Raw genomic sequence first — 17,235 nt, 5'->3', positions numbered from 1 at the left:
GACACAAAAGTCCAGGGCCAGATGGCTTCCCAGGGGAATTCTATCAAATGTTTAAAGAAGAAACCATACCTATTCTACTAATGTTCAGAAAGATAGAAAAAGATGGAGTACTTCCAAACTCATTCTGTGAGGCCAGCATCACCTTAATTCCAAAATCAGACAAAGACCCCACCAAAAAGGAGAATTATAGACCAATATCCCTGATGAACACAGATGCAAAAATTCTCAACAAGATACTAGCCAATAGGATCCAACAATTCATTAAGAAGATTATTCACCATGAGCAAGTGGGATTTATCCCCGGGACGCAAGGCTGGTTCAACATTCATACAGCAATCAATCTGATTGATCATATCAGCAAGAGAAAAAACATGAACCATATGATCCTCTCAATAGATGCAGAGAAAGCATTTGACAAAATACAGCATCCATTCCTGATCAAAACTCTTCAGAGTGTAGGGATAGAGGGAACATTCCTCAACATCTTAAAAGCCATCTACGAAAAGCCCACAGCAAATATCATTCTCAATGGGGAAATATTGGGAGCCTTTACCCTAAGATCAGGAACAAGACAGGGATGTCCACTCTCACCCCTGCTATTCAAGTTAATACTAGAAGTCCTAGCCTCAGCAATCAGGCAGCAAAAAGAAATAAGAAGCATTCAAATTGGCAAAGAAGAAGTCAAACCCTCCCTTTTTGCAGATGACATGATACTGTACATAGAAAACCCAAAAGCCTCCACCCCAAGATTGCTAGAACTCATACAGCAACTCGGCAGTGTGGCAGGATACAAAATCAATGCCCAGAAATCAATGGCATTTCTATACACTAACAATGAGACTGAAGGAAGAGAAATTAAGGAGTCAATCCCATTTACAATTGCACCCAAAAGCATAAGATACTTAGGAATAAACCTAACCAAAGAAGTAAAGGATCTATACCCTAAGAACCACAGAACACTTCTGAAAGAAATTGTGGAAGACACAAAGAGATGGAAAACTATTCCATGCTCATGGATAGGAAGAATTAATATTGTGAAAATGTCAATGTTACCCACGGCAATTTACACATTTAATGCAATCCCTATCAAAATACCATGGACTTTCTTCAGAGAGTTGGAACAAATCATCTTAAGATTTGTGTGGAATCAGAAAAGACCCCGAATAGCCAGGGGAATATTAAAAAAGGAAACCATAGCTGGGGGCATCACAATGCCAGATTTCAGGTTGTACTACAAAGCTGTGGTCATCAAGACAGTGTGGTACTGGCACAAAAACAGACACATAGATCAATGGAACAGAAGAGAGAATCCAGAAGTGGACCCTCAACCTTATGGTCAACTAATATTCAATAAAGCAGGAAAGACTATCCACTGGAAGAAAGACAGTCTCCTCAATAAATGGTGCTGGGAAAATTGGATATCCACATGCAGAAGAATGAAACTAGACCACTCTCTTGCACCATACACAAAGATAAACTCAAAATGGATGAAAGATCTAAATGTGAGACAAGATTCTATCAAAATCCTAGAGGAGAACACAGGCAACACCCTTTTGGAACTTGGTCACAGCAACTTCTTGCAAGATACATCCATGAAGGCAAGAGAAACAAAAGCAAAAATGAACTATTGGGACTTCATCAAGATAAGAAGCTTCTGCACAGCAAAGAAGCAGTCAACAAAACTAAACGACAAACTATAGAATGGGAGAAGATATTTGCAAATGACCTATCAGATAAAGGACTAGTATCCAATATCTATAAAGAACTTATTAAACTCAACACCAAAGAAACAAACAATCCAATCATGAAATGGGCAAAAGACATGAACAGAAATTTCACAGAGGAAGACATAGACATGGCCAAGAAGACCATGAGAAAATGCTCTGCATCACTTGCCATCAGGGAAATACAAATCAAAACCACAATGAGATACCACCTCACACCAGTGAGAGTGGAGAAAATTAACAAGACAGGCAATAACACATATTGGAGAGGATGTGGAGAAAGAGGAACCCTCTTGCGCTGTTGGTGGGAAGGTGAACTGGTGCAGCCACTCTGGAAAACTGTGTGGAGTCAAAAATAGATCTGCCCTTCCACCCAGCAATTGCACTGCTGGGGATTTACCCAAAAGATACAGAGGCAGTGAAACGCCGGGACACCTGCACCCCTGTGTTTCTAGCAGCAGTGTCCACAATAGCCACACTGTGGAAGGAGCCTCAGTGTCCATCGAAAGATGAATGGATAAAGAAGCTGTGGTATATGTATACAATGGAATATTCCTCAGTCATTAGAAATGACAAATACCCAGCATTTCCTTGGATGTGGAGGGACCTGGAGGGTATTATGCTGAGTGAAATAAGTCAATTGGAAAAGAACAAACATTATATGGTCTCATTCATTTGGGGAATATAAATAATAGTGAAAGGGAATAAAGGGAAAGGAGCGAAAATGAGTGAAAATATCAGTGAGGGGGACAAAACATGAGAGACACCTAACTCTGGGAAATGCACAAGGTTTAGTGGAAGAAGTGGGCGGGGGTTTGGGGTGACTGGGTGATGGGCACTAAGGGGGGCACTTGGCAGGATGAGCACTGGGTGTTATGCTATATGTTGGCAAATTGAACTCCAATAAAAAAAAATTTAAAAAAATAGAAAGAAATTCTCACATCTGTATTCATTTTCATTAATAGTCAACATAATAAACTTTTATTTTTTTAAATATTTTATTTATTTATGATAGACATAGAGAGAGAGGGAGAGAGAGGCAGAGACACAGGCAAAGGGAGAAGCAGGCTCCATGCCAGGAGCCTGACGCGGAACTCGATCCCGGGACTCCAGGATCGCGCCCTGGGCCAAAGGCAGGCGCCAAACCGCTGAGCCACCCAGGGATCCCCAACATAATAAACTTTTAAATGTAAGTTGTAGATACAACTTATATACAAAATAAATCCACTTAGAAATCTCGTGATTGTTAGTTAATATTCAATTAGTTTCTAATGTTGAGATTAAATTTCCCCAAGCATTTAAGTATAACTTATGAATTTAAGTCATATATTATGTTTCACATTTCACATTAAATTCATGCAAATCGTATGTTCTCCTAAATATTTAAGGTCTTTATAAATGTGATTGTTTTTATTAGCTGAAACTTTTCAACTTAAAAAATACCTAATATATCTGGTTTTCTAAAGTCCTTTAAACAGATAACTGGAATTAGAAACCTAACACAAAAAATTTTCTTAAGTACCTAAATGATAGTTAATAACCTAATAATAAAGATTTGATGATCAGAGTTATTTAAATTTATAAATACTGTTAAAAATTTATCAGATCGTATTGTACCTATTAAATTTAAAATGACAAAAAACACTTTGAATGAAAATTGTAAGTTTAACATGGCAGATTAAATATATCAGATTTAAGAAGAGGGCACACACATTTTTCAGACAATTATATACTTTTCAAGTATATAATTTTCTCTTTCATTTATTTTCTGCAGCTGTGGTCACCTAGATTTGCCCTTGATGTTCCAAATTTGGTATAGATATATTGATTCCAAGGATTTGATTTTATCATTATTTTTTCTCTGGTTATTTTTACATCTTTCTGAAGTTACTAAATCTTTTATCATCTCGTAAAAAATTTCAGGTGGTGATAAGAGATTCTGGACAGGGACCTGGAACCTAGTGGTGATTTCCAGAATAACTACCTGAGCTGCCTGTTAAAATATCAAACCTGTTCAAATAGAAAGGAGGCTTTTCAAATCCTTGCATTTTCTCACAAATGGTTTCATCTGGCTATTCTTAGCCATTTTATTTTTACTATAATTTCTGACACAACTCTTACTGTATCTCCTTCATAAATTTGATTGTCTAATTATATCTCTTACCCCACCCATTTGCAATTAACCTCTGCTGTCAGCTCAAAGTTAATGAAATCTGTAGGACAGTCCTCACCACTCCCCTGTTCTGTCGCTATAACTAATATCATTACTACCTAGTTGATTTTACACCTTTTTTATTTGGATTGCTTCCTTATCTGTTGCCCAGATCACAAATTTATAGCTGTTAGGTTGGCCAGAATTATCTTTCTGGTATTGCATGCTGTCAGGTTAGGATTGTAAATCATGATGTCCCAACCAATGGCTGGGCATGTGGTTGAAGTGGACTTGCCTCAGGACTTCTAATGTTAAGCAAAGGCGAAATTAAATGCAACAACAATAAAATGAAAACAAATAAGCAAAACGGAACTAGCAGGAGTGTCCCAATAACCAAGTGGTTCTAGCCACTGGCATCTTCTATTGCTACTGGTTCCCAGTGGAGTCTTCAGCCTTCCCTTCAGCCCCTTGAGCCTTCTTATCCTTCCAGTAAGTTACCCTGTCTGTTACTTTGCAGCCCCCAAACTCCAAGTGATGCAGGCAGCCCGGAGGAGGCTGCACGGGTGAAGAGGGAGTTTTACTTAGTGAAGAAAGGGCAAGAGGTGTTACCCATGCCTCTGGTAGACCAGTCACACTGTTATCCTTCCTGCCAATTACATTTGAAGAAGGCTTGAAATCCTTTTGTTGCTAAAAGGTTCGAGATCATTACACCCAATTACATTTGAAGAAGACTTGAAATCCTTTTGTTGCTAAAAGGTTTGAGATCATTACACCTATGACTGCTAAAGTTTCAGAGAGTTCTAGGGACAAACTGAAGGACAAGAACAACTACAAGAAATATGTCTGAATCAAAAATAAAATGAGACACTTGAGGCAGCTTTCAAAATTCATGAAATACCAAAGAGAACAGAAAAATCAGGATATTATTTCAAAGTGAGAAGCCTTAACACCTAAAAATTGAAGACTGAACAGGAAAGGCAAATAGTAAGAAGTATGAATGGGGAGTCTGGGTGGCTCAGTCGATTAAGCATCTGACTTCCACTCAGGTCATGATCCCTGGGTCCTGGGATTGAGCCCTGTATAGAGGAGTCTGCTTTTCTCCCGCCCCCTGCTCTTCCCCCTTTTCCCCGGCTTGTGCATGTGGGCGCATGCTCTCTCTCTCTCTCTCTCTCTCTCTCTCTCTCCCCGTGTCTCAAAAGAATAAATGAATAAATAAATAAATAAAATCTTAAAAAAATTATATTAATGGCAAGGCTTTGGAGGACCATGTGGCCTTCACTGCAATGGAAATTCTTAATAATCAGACAAAGAAATGACCGACTCTATGGATGTCAGTCATCCTTCTTAACCACCCACAAGTTTGTTCACTTGTGCCCAAGATCAAAGTAAAACGGTGACAATGGCATTTGCAAAAATGTGAATTTCCTTTTATCTGCCTAATACTTTTGTTGAGTGCCCAAATTACCCAGCTGCAGCCAAATCTGAGTCTCTAGTATATTAACAAACCCCAGAAAGACTAGTAGCCTTTGCATAATTAGATTCCTTCCCTCATGTAAGGAGAAATAATTTTGTTCTACTGAACTAGAATTTGCCTCCTTTTACTACTATTCATGGACTTACTGAATGCCTTATTTACCATCATAATTTCACATGCAGTGTTGCTTCTTTACAGTGGAAGAAATGATGTAATGCCTATGAAATTCATCAGTCTTATGATATACTCCATTATGAAGAAGTAACTACAAAATAGTGATAGAAACTATTATTGACTCATTACTACAATAGCCAGAAGATAACATCTCATAAGTTTAGGGTACATGCTTTTCTCTAAATTGGAGTTCAGTATTTGTCCTGTTTCTCTCATAGCCAGAATATATGATCTAAGGATAAAGGAAGTAGGTAGAAATAGCATCTCTTACTATATTTATTACTCACTCTCAAAAATGTTGCTCTTTATCTCCAAGTCTGGCACTGCTGCTGATGCTGACTCTGGAATTCTGTGTTGCTTGAAGGTCTGCTGTCTTCTGAAAGTATGAGAATAGATGTATGATATTGGATAACTTACATCTTGTCATTAAAAGTGTCAGGGCCCTAGGAAAGAGATCTTACACATATCAGGGGTAGGAACAGTTGTCCCAGTTGAAATGGATGATAAGACTCCTAGTGGCACTGAGTGAACAGACAAAAAATGGGGTTATATGGTTGTGCCAAGTAACTAATCCTGACCATAAAGGGGAAGTTGGGTTTTACTATGTAGTATAGCTAGAAAGAAATAAGGACAGAACCTAAAGAATTCTCTGAGTACTTCCTAGGACTTCTACGTCCTGGTGCATAATTTTAAAAAGTACTGTAACTTAATACAGCCAGATCCATCAAATGCCCTGCTTCTTTCAGCATGGCACTTTGGGTCACCACAATGGATAAAGAACTTTGATCCAGGGGTGTATTGACTGAAGACAAAGGGATCATGGAAAGAACAGAAATAATAAATTCCAATGACAGCTTTGTGACACTTGCAGACAGAAAAACTGACATTTAACCCTGTTTTCTATTCTGTTTTTGTTTTTTTTTAATAACATTTTTTAAAAGATGGGTATTTGGTGGTTACTTTACAGTTTAATCCATATGTTACAGGATATTGGGGAAAGACTATAACAAAGCCAGAGAGAAATTTGATTTTGAGCTAAATAGAAAAAGATTCAATCTTAGGTTGTTCCCTAGAGGATAAAGTAAGTGAGGTTTTGATTATGTGAAAAATAAATCGCATTAAATTAGACAAAAATATTTTTTTTAAGGATGAGTATGGGAGGAAGAGTACATGTTGAGTATTATCCACCTGAAAGGATAAACTGGGTGGATATTTGCCATATATATTGGAGTATATGTGTGAGAGTGGGGTTACACAGTATATGAATATATATGAATATTCTTTCTGTTTTTGAGTATTATCCACTTTCTCAGCTCTTTTGACAATAGGCACAAATCTATCACCTAAGCTCTGCCAATGAGAAGCACCTATCCTAGCCTTTGAAACAAGAGAAAGCGGCACAAAAAGCAGAGACAGTGGGGTGTTCTTCAGGAACAGTAAAATTTTAAGCAATATGGCCTCCAGAGACAGCATTGGCCGTTGTGCCATAGAGGCATCCTACGTGTAAGGTCAGGAGTGTGGGTGTAGTGACCTGTGGATCCCAGCCTTCAGCAGTAATGACAGTGGAGTCCATGATGAGCTGCTGCGTGGAGTGATTTTGGCAGTTGTTACATATGCCCTGTCTCCTTTTGTTTTTCCCTCTTTTCCAAGCATGGTTCTTCTTCTGAGACTTAGCCAGTATCCTTTGGTTAAATAAATTCCTCTTTAAGTCATCCACAGGCAGCTCCTATTAATTGCAATTAAGAATTCTAACTTATAAAGCCATAAAACTTCATTCAATATTTTTCATTCAGTAAGCCTTTGGTAAACAAGCAAGTGTGTACAAGACATCATGGCAGGAACTAGCAAGGCAAAAATGAGTGACATAGTCTCCATCATCCAAGTATTAAGAGACTAGTGGGAGAACAGCATGTATATAAATCAGTTTTTAAAAATCATATAACAAGTTATAATAGGTGTTGTATATTAAGTTCTATGGGAATCATCTTAAGGAATGAACTAATTTTCCCCAAGGAGAAGTGGGAGCTTTGTGAAGGTACAGACAGAAGAATTTATATGGAAGGACAAATAGGATTTCACTAGTTTCAGAGGAGCAGACATTCCCAGAAGAATGGGTTGTATGAGCCAAGGTATGGAGACTTAATAGTTTGTGATGTGTTTGTTGCCTGGAAAACACAGGTGGCTAGAGTGTTGCAATCACAGGCAAATGGATAGAAATAAGACTAGAGTGATAATGTAAGATCTGATTATGAAGGCCTGTGTGTACCATACTAAACAGTTCTTTTCTTCAATAAATACTAGCATGGTTTTTAAAGCAAAGAATGATAGGACCGAATCTGTTTTAGAAAAATAACACTGGTCTTATTGTGAAGACATTAGGAACAGTGTCAAATCAATACTAGTATAGAACAGATTTGAATGCTTAGCTGCAAAAGTTTTTGCCTACATTTCAAGTGAGAAGTGTGCACAACTCAAAACCAAAACCGAGGAAGCAGTAATAGAATTTGATAACTAACTGCCAATTTACCTGGAATTAGCTATGTGATCCAAGGTTAGCCATATATCCTTGGAAAGATTTTCTTAGTGTTGGATTACCTATCAATAACAGAGTACTAAATACATGATGATATAATAATGATATGATAATGCTGCAGGGTAGTTGTCAAGATAAGAATAGTATATCAAAAATATCTAACATTGAGTCTGATTATCAGTAAATTTGAAGGTTAACTATCAGGTGCCTTGCTATTAATACAGTGAAAAATATAGAGGGCTGAAAATTCTATGACTCACTAGATGTGGCTTAATAAATGCCATATAATATTTAGATGAAGTCACAGTGACCACTATTATATGACTTCACTTATTTCAGAAGCTAAAGAGCAAGAAAGTTTAAATAATCATCTGAAGGAGAAGAAGGGGATTTTAGAGGGCCCTCCAACCATTACTTGGAAGGTAAGAATCTCCACATTTTACTCCATACTCCGCATGGTTCCTCTGTAGGTATGTAAGAATGCTTTACTCTTTCACATGCATGTATTTATTTTCCCATTAAAGTAAAATATTTAAATCAGAGCCTTTTAATTCTTTTAGTGCTCTAGTATTTAAATCAGAGCCTTTTAATTCTTTTAGTGCTCTAGTATATTAAAGGGCTCAATATACACAATTATCTTTCACATTTTCACGAAAAGAAAGCCTTTATGTTCAACTTTATATATATACATATATAAAGTTGTTACATATGTAACATATGTTTCTAATGAAGCTCACCCAAGTATTTATTTTAACTTCTGAAAAATACTGACTTTTGGCACCTGATTTATACTTTATAGTCTTATAGAACATATGATAATTAAATAAATGATTAAAAACATACAAATGGCTTTAAATGTTTAAATTGTATAGTAATTTCCATCTTCATACTACCACATATTATTCTAATTTTCAAATGATTTTGTTTTTGTTTTTTGCAATTGTAAATTCAGAGAAGTTTTGGTGAGCAAAGTAGGCCATAATTACCCTTACCTTAATAATCTCTGTTAATATATTCAGTAGCACATGAGTAAAATTAGTACAAAATGAAAAGTGAAAGCCTCCCTTGCACAGGAATACCATCCTGAAAAAAATGAAAAAGCTTAAATTTACATGTAGCTACAAGGGATCACGCTATATACATTGTATTGGACCTTGCTTTCCTTACATATTATATTTTGGAATTCTTTCCACATTAGTATTTAAATTTCTTTCATAGCAGGTAAATTGCATAGCATTGTACTGAGTGAAAGGACCATAATTTATTTTTTCAGTACTTTACTGATGGACACTGATTGTTTCCAGTTTCTCTTTCTCTTGGTCCCTCCCTCCCTCTTCTTAATGTTCCCTCAGTAGCACTTTAAGTTTCTTCATCTAATCCTATGTATTTATTGAATTCATAGAGTCTTTAGGGTCTTTTCTTTTCTTTTTGCTAGTTGGGGCATTTCTTCTTTACTTGTCAGAATTGGGATAAGTGATTTTGTCAGGTATATATATGTATGTGTATGCGTATATCTGTACATACACATATGTCATAAGGCAAATTAAAGACAAAAGCCAAATGGTTAGCGTCTCAGAAAAATAGTAAACAAGAAGTTCAGAGATTTTACTCTGATCCAAATTTTAAAAGGAAAGGAAAATTTAAAAATAACGATATTTGTTATCTAGGTCCTCCTGAGAATGTAGTTTTCATTTTATTACTCACCACCTAATCCACTATTCTACAGCTCCCAGGTAGGAGAAAGCGTAATATATGCGAAGGTCCAAAGACAAGAAGAAACTTGGGTGTTCCACAAACTGGCCAAAGCCAGACTTTAAATATTATTTAAATTTCAGACCATTTTGCAAAATTTCCCACCAGCGTTCCCTTCCCATCCTAAGGATTCGCCCCCGCCCCCGCCCCTCCAGCGCCCCTAGCGGAGCTGGCTAGTCCCCGCGGAGCCTCCGGGACGTGGGGCGCGTGCGCGGCCGGCCCCGCACATGCGCAGTATCGGCGCCGCCGGCGCGGGTCCGAGCCCGGGGCTGAGGTGGCGGCCGCGGAGCTGGGGCGGAGCCTGCGCCCCCATGGCCGACGGCGGCGCGGAAGTGGCGGCGGTGCCCCCGTCCGGGGCTGCCAACGGCCTCAGCAACGGGGCAGGCGGGGCCCTGGCGCAGACCGGCAACCCGCTGTCGCGGAAGCTGAATAAGATCCTGGAGACGCGGCTGGACAACGACAAGGTACCGGGGCTGGCGGGGCCGGGTCCCCCCGCTGCCTCACGCCCCCGCCCCGCTGTGGGCGTGGACGGGGCCGCACACCCGCGGGGCCCGACGAGACCCGGGAAGAGCGAGGAGGTGCCCTGACTGTCGGCCCGCGCTTGAAAGCCTGTTCCTGGAAGGCCCGGGCCCCGGGGGCCGACGGCGGAGTGTGCGCCCCCGGAGGGGCCGCGAGGGCCCAGGGCCCAGGGCCGGGTGGGACCCCTCCCTCTGCCGGGTCTCTGCCTCTCTCACTCTCTCTGTGTCTCTCATGAATAAGTAAGTAAGATCTTAAGAAAAAAAAAAAAAAGTAAACGACAAGCTGAGGCTGTAGGAGTCGGGGCTCCGGAGAACCGGGGTAGGCGGAACTGAGCGTGAGAGCCACTGAACCGGTTCGCCCAGAGGAGGAGCTACTACTTGCGCGGCCCGGCCCGCGTGAGAGACTCTGTACCAGCCTTTGCTGCCTTTAGATACGCTCCGCCTGTGGCACGTGGGCTCACACTGCGTTTCTTTACAAGATGAACCTTTCGCATCGTCTCCCAAGTGCCTCCTGAGACGCATCCATCCCGCCTCGTCCTGGCTGGTGGTCTCTTCTGTAGTGGCTTGGAGCCTTTGGGTAAACTGGTCATGCCGTAAAGGAAAAAATGTATGTGGAAGTTGAGAGACCTTTATAGATGAGTTTGCAGGTGACTGAAAATAAGCCGTCAATAGAATTTGTGTGTAAAAAATAATATAATGAGAAAGACAGACTCTAGGGCCGCCTCTTGTTAGATATAACCATGAAACTGAAGCATTATGATTTGAATAAGCCTCTTATTTTCCCCAAGCTTATCTTTCATCATTTCTAAGTTGAGAATTCTGCTGGTAACTTTCTCAGGGGGAAATCCTCTTGTTGTGAGGATTCAACAAGAGAATCTGCCTGAAGTGCTCAGCACAGTGCCCGCCCAGCACTTACCATTTCTTATTCAATGTTAATTTTATCGAACAGCTTATTGTTTATTGTGTCTAATACTGACCCTTTTTATCTCATTTAATACAGTTCCTATGATGTAGATAATCTCCTTTTTACCCAAGGTATTGAAAGAATGTAACTAGATTAAATCCTATTACCAATAACTGATAGAGCTGTAATTTGCACCTGTCTGTGTGGTTTGTTCACTCATCATTTACGGACTATTTCTTTGAGCCAGGTCTAGGGCATTTCAAGGTTATAATCAAAAGAAATAGCTTCATTTTATGGGTTTCTTTTTCTTTTTCTTTTTTTGGTACATAAATCTTTGTAATGCTTTCTAGGATATTGAATTGAATTAAAATAGCTTTACTATTTTTGTCAATCCAGCCAATGTCACAGAGTAACATTTTAACTGAAACATAGAGGGTTAGCCCATTAGAATATGTGTTAGTTCAGGCATAGGAGTTTATATTTGCAGATAGATATCTTGGGCTTGGTCTTCTCCCTTCTCTCCTCTGTGCATATTTTCTCTGTAAGGAGAACTCTCTCACTTTCCTAGCAAAAGGGTGACAGTTCTCTAATTTATAACTTTGTTCTTGACATCTCTGATTTTTTTTTAAAATATTCTTTTCTTTATTTATTTATGATAGTCACACACACACAGAGAGAGAGACAGAGAGGCAGAGACACAGGCAGAGGGAGAAGCAGGCTCCATGCACCAGGAGCCTGATGTGGGATTCGATCCTGGGTCTCCAGGATCGCACCCTGGGCCAAAGGCGGGCGCCAAACCACTGCGCCACCCAGGGATCCCAGACATCTCTGATTTGTATAGTCAGTTGCTTATATGATTCCTCCAGTTAGTTACCTGATCAACATCTTAAAAACCTAACATAGCCAGACTCTTGGTTTTTCTCCAAACTGCTTCTGCTTTCCACTGTTAGTAAAGAATAGCACTTACCCAGACAAGCAAAAAGTGTATGAATAATTTTTGATTCCTGTCATTATTTTTTCATTTCGTACATTCAGTCCATTAACAAGTCCTGTAGGCTCTACCTTCAAAAAAATTGATTTGAAATATCTCCTTGCTTTCATCTGTAATGCTGCTGTCTTGTTCTAAGTCACTGTCAAATCTTGCTTGGATTATTTTAGTTTCTCCTACTTGCTTCCTTTCTCCCTGTCCCCCATCTGCTCTCCTCACAAAATTAGAATAAACTTTTAAACATACAAAGCACATTTTATTTATTACTCCTTTTCCTAAAACGTCTGTAGTGTCCCACAGCTTCAGTCATAATGGCCTTTCTGCTGCTTTAGGGTCTTTTTTTAAAAAATATTTTATTTGGGGATCCCTGGGTGGCGCATCGGTTTGGCGCCTGCCTTTGGCCCAGGGCGCAATCCTGGAGACCCGGGATCGAATCCCACGTCAGGCTCCCGGTGCATGGAGCCTGCTTCTCTCTCTGCCTCTCTCTCTCTCTCCCTGTGTGACTATCATAAATAAATAAATAAAAAAATTAAAAAAAATTTTATTTGTTAAATTAGAGAGGGAGAGAGAGAGAGAGAGAGAGAGAACAAACTGGGGGAGGGGCAGAGGAAGAAGCTGACTCCTCGCTGAGCAGGGAGCCCTGATGCAGGACTCAATCCCAGAACCCTGAGATTTTGACCTGAGCCAAAGGCAGATGCTTAACCAACTGAGCCACCTGCTTTAGGGTCTTTGTACTCACAGTTTTTTTCTGCCTGTGAACAGCTTTGTCCTCATGGATGGCTTTCCTGTTACTGAGGCCTTAGTTCAAAAGTCACCTCCGAGAGGTATTACTCTAAGTTCTGCTCCCAGTTACTTAGTTCCTAACCTGGAGGCTGCGGGTAGTATTTATTTCTTATAGTGTATACATTCACCAATAAATATGCATGTATAAGGGCCCCTGGGTGACTCAGTCAGGTAAGCATCTGCCTTCAGCTCAGGTCATGATCCCAGGGTCCTGGGATCCGGCCCTGTTTCAGTTGCCCTATTCATTGAGGAACCTGCTTCTCCCTCTCCTCCCGACTCATGCTCTCTCTTGCTATCTCTGTCACTATCTCTCTCTCTCAAATAAGTAAATAAAAAATCTTTAAAAAATATCCATGTGTATAGTCCTTTTCCTTTTTTTTTTTCAATTGGTGTTATAATTGTTTCTATACCTTGCTGTTTCACTTACTGTATCCTGAAGTTTGTATTATGTAAGTACATACAAGTTTTCATCTTTGTTAGAATGGATATATCATAATTTCTTTAACCAGTCCTCTTTAGATGGACATTAAAGTTATTTCCAATCTTTACAATTCAAAACTATTCTACAGTGAGTAGTCTTTTATTCATGCCATAATGTACAAGTAAGTAGATCCTTACTGTGTTTTGGAAATAAGTTTACTCTTCAGTAATGTGAAGGTCATCCAGTATTTTTTGATTATTTAATGGAAACATTTGAAAATTATTTCATTAAAATTTGGCTTGAGATTAAGAAAACATTTGAAAAATGGTTCCAGTAATTGTCTTCTGTTACCAATTTTGTAGGAGATGTTGGAAGCTCTCAAGGCACTCTCAACCTTTTTTGTTGAAAACAGTTTGCGGACTCGAAGAAATTTACGTGGAGATATTGAACGCAGAAGTTTAGCCATCAATGAAGAATTTGTCAGCATTTTCAAGGAAGTGAAGGAAGTATGTAAATTCTTTTTAACATTTATTGAGAACCTACTGTATATACCTAACTCTGTGCTAAGTATTTTTATGAATTGGGTTGATATGTTTGCTATTCATGTACCATGTTAAAATAGAAAACTACTTACTCCAGAAGCACCTGGGTCCTCAATTACTGAGATTTCTGAATCTGTGTGACCTCCACTAATGCTGCTTAAAAAGTTGTAACATTTGTTTTAGGATATTCTCTTAGAAATTTTTGCTTTTTTATCAACAACAGCAAGAAAAGACATTTCTTTAATTTTTTTTTTAATTTTTATTTTTTTAAATTTATTTATGATAGTCACACAGAGAGAGAGAGAGAGAGAGAGAGGCAGAGACATAGGCAGAGGGAGAAGCAGGCTCCATGCACCGGGAGCCCGACGTGGGATTCGATCCCGGGTCTCCAGGATCGCGCCCTGGGCCAAAGGCAGGCGCTAAACTGCTGCGCCACCCAGGGATCCCAAGACATTTCTTTAAATGATTTTCCAGTAGAAATTTTTCCTCACTGAATAAACCTCTGGATAACCACTCTCCATTGTAAGTTAATTAGGATTAGGTTACGTTAGTGCATCATAAATTAGGAAATTTTTGGATTAATTAAGATCAATTACGTCTGGCACAAATAATAATTTATCATACATGAATGAACACTCTACTCACCATAGGGTAAAATGAATTTTATTATGTTATTGTATTTTATTTATCATGCAATATTTTGTTAACTTTATTAATATCACATATTCTGCATCAGTTGCATTTGAAAGTGTTATATATAGTTTCAGTGCCTAATTAATCAACAGATTATATTTAGAAAGAGTTCATTGATAGGCTAAAAATCTGGAAGGTTGGAAGGACAGTTTGATAGTATTCATAAGAATAGAAAGGGTATCCATGAGCACATCCTGACTGTGGTCTCTAAATACCGTTTCCCACTGAAAGGAACAATCTTATAAATTTCAGAAAGCCGGGAAGCTATCTAAGACTATTCGGGAAGTGACGGAAGAACTTTGGACCTAACTTGATGAGGCTTCTGTTGCCCAAAGATAGGATGATTAGAGCATCAATAAGAATAACTCAGTGGACTAAAAAATATCAAACATGTTTAAACGCACAAATTTGTACTGATCTAAAAACCAAACAGAATCCTTGTTGGTTATATTTGGTGGATATAAGGGAATAAACTTATTTCAAAAACTGCTAAAGAAAAGGGAAGAGTCAAGCATCTATCCTGTCTTTTCTTCCAACAACATACAGTTGTTGAGGGGAGGCTTCTCTTTTTATAGATGTATTGTAATATCAAGAAGATTAGAAGATTTTGCCACCACTGGTAAATTTATGGATCTAGTTTAAGGTTTCTCAACTTGGCACTATTTACATTTTGGTTCAGACAATTGGGGACTGTCTTCTGCTCTTTAGGGTGTTGAGTAGCATCCCTGGCTACTATCCAGTCAGTGCTAGTAGGACTGTTTATCCTTCAGTTGTTCCACCCAAAAATGTCTACAGACACTGCCAGATGCCCCATTGGGGAACAAAATTGCCTTGGTTGAGCACCACTGATCTAGCCCTTGGTCATCACCAGCAGCTAACCTCACAAAAAAACAGCTGACCTCTTACCTGTCACTCCTCTAATAAAGGTATACAGCACCACCTGTGAAAAATTCTGGCCGGAAAACTGAAGCAGAATATAATCAAGATCTAACTGCCTGTTTATAGGAAATACAGGGGTCAGAGGAATATATTAACACCACAAATATGCTGTCAGTAAATACAGAACACAGTGAATGATAGAGATAAATAAGCTGGTTTCTTCAACAAATAAATAGTTAAGAAAAAGTAAAAGAAAAATGGGGAGAAGTGAGACTCTGTAGATTAAAAAAAAAAAAAGAAATGAGAAATAGCAATCAGTTGCTATTTGTGAATTTTAGTTCCTGACTTGAAATAATTATTTAAAAACTGGGACAATGGGAAGATTGGAACCCTGACTAGGTATTTGATATTGAGTTCATTGTTAAATTTTTAGATGTGAAAATGGCATTATGTTTTTTGGGGTCTTCTTAAAAGCATATACTGATCTTTATGAATGAAATGATAAAATATTGTGAATTTAAAATAATTCAGTTGTGGAGGAAGGAGAAAGGGATGGAGGAGAGGTAGAAAGTCAGTAGACAAATAGATGAAACGAGTGGTTGAAGCTGGGTGATATGCACATTGGCATTCATATTATCTCAACTTTTGGATATTTTTGAAAATTTTCTGAAGATTTTTAAAAATTTTATTGTATTCATGAGAGACACATTGAGAGTGGCAGAGACATAGGCAGAGGGAGTAGCAGGCTCACTGTGGGGAGCCCAATTCAGGACTTGATCCCAGGACCCTGGGATCATGACCTGAGCCACCCAGGCATCCCATATTTTTGAAAATTTACAATAATAACAACTTTTTAAAAAGTTTATCATACACCAGTTGTATTTCCCAGCCTATAATTTTATAATTGGGGGGCAGGGGAAGGTAGTTTGCCCTAAGTTCAAATAAAGATTTTATAAGTAATATACAGGCCATTGAATTACAGTTATCAGAACTCTGCATTTAAGTCATATATTCAGAGATATAATTTATATTATTTGACAAATCAGGTCCATTTCGTATATTATGGTGGCTAAAGTAAATATTAGGAGTAGTTATTCTTTTTTTTTTTTTAAGATTTTATTTATTTATTCATGAGACACAGAGAGAGAGGCAGAGACACAGGCAGAAGGAGAAGCAAGATCCATGAGGGAGCCTGACGTGGGACTCGATCCCAGGACTCCAAGATCGCACCCTGGGCCAAAGGCAGGTACTAAACCACTGAGCCACCCAGAGATCCCCAGGAGTAGTTATTCTTGACCTAGTTGGCTGATCATGTCATAGTTCTATTCGTATTAGATTACACAGTGAGGGGGTGCTTGGGTGGCTCAGTGAGTTAAGCATCTATCTTCAGCTCAGGTCATGATCCCCAAGTCCTGGGATCGAGCCTCGTTGGGCTTCCTGCTCCATGGGGAGCCTGCTTCACCCTCTCCCTCTCCGTCTGCCTGTTGCTCTCCCTTCCTATGCTATCTCTCTGTTAAATAAATAAATAAAATCTTTAAAAAAATTACACAGTGAGATTTAAGGGAATGGTGAGATAGATAAGTTTACTTAGGTTTCTGCTATTGCTAATATTAATTGATATTTTGAAATCATGCTTTTTTTTTCTTTTTCTTTTTTTTTTTTTTTTTTTTTTTTTACTGTGCACCTCAAAGCAGTTTA

At 38.8% G+C, this 17,235-nt stretch overlaps 1 protein-coding gene and 1 long non-coding RNA gene across 10 annotated transcripts in view; one reads left to right on the top strand and one right to left on the bottom strand.

The window, feature by feature from the left end:
* The window catches only part of LOC140616612 (uncharacterized), a 29,988-nt gene extending 20,064 nt beyond the window's left edge, over positions 1–9,924 (bottom strand). Inside the window, exons 1-4 of one of the 2 annotated variants that reach the window (XR_012017015.1) lie at positions 9,762–9,924; positions 9,050–9,140; positions 7,056–7,250; positions 5,812–5,900 (exon numbers count right to left, since the gene is read on the bottom strand). This is a non-coding gene — a long non-coding RNA (uncharacterized lncRNA). The remainder of the gene's footprint in view (positions 1–5,811; positions 5,901–7,055; positions 7,251–9,049; positions 9,141–9,761) is intronic. The other variant, XR_012017016.1, reaches the window with a different exon arrangement.
* Positions 9,925–10,059: 135 nt separating this feature from the next.
* The window catches only part of COG6 (component of oligomeric golgi complex 6), a 181,591-nt gene continuing 174,415 nt past the window's right edge, over positions 10,060–17,235 (top strand). For 5 of the 8 annotated variants that reach the window (XM_072797266.1, XM_072797267.1, XM_072797263.1 and 2 more), the window contains exons 1-2: positions 10,060–10,273; positions 13,786–13,929. In XM_072797266.1, the coding sequence (XP_072653367.1) occupies positions 10,121–10,273; positions 13,786–13,929 (297 nt within the window). In that variant the 5' untranslated portion in view covers positions 10,060–10,120. Of the gene's footprint in view, positions 10,274–10,347; positions 10,935–11,327; positions 11,363–13,785; positions 13,930–17,235 lie in introns of those variants that run through there. The other 3 variants (XM_072797269.1, XM_072797270.1, XM_072797268.1) reach the window with 3 other exon arrangements.

Source organism: Canis lupus, chromosome 24 (assembly GCF_048164855.1).
Source record: "Canis lupus baileyi chromosome 24, mCanLup2.hap1, whole genome shotgun sequence".
NCBI classification, from domain to species: domain Eukaryota; kingdom Metazoa; phylum Chordata; class Mammalia; order Carnivora; family Canidae; genus Canis; species Canis lupus.
Note: the sequence above shows the minus strand (reverse complement) of the source record. Positions and strands in the feature narration are given on the sequence as shown.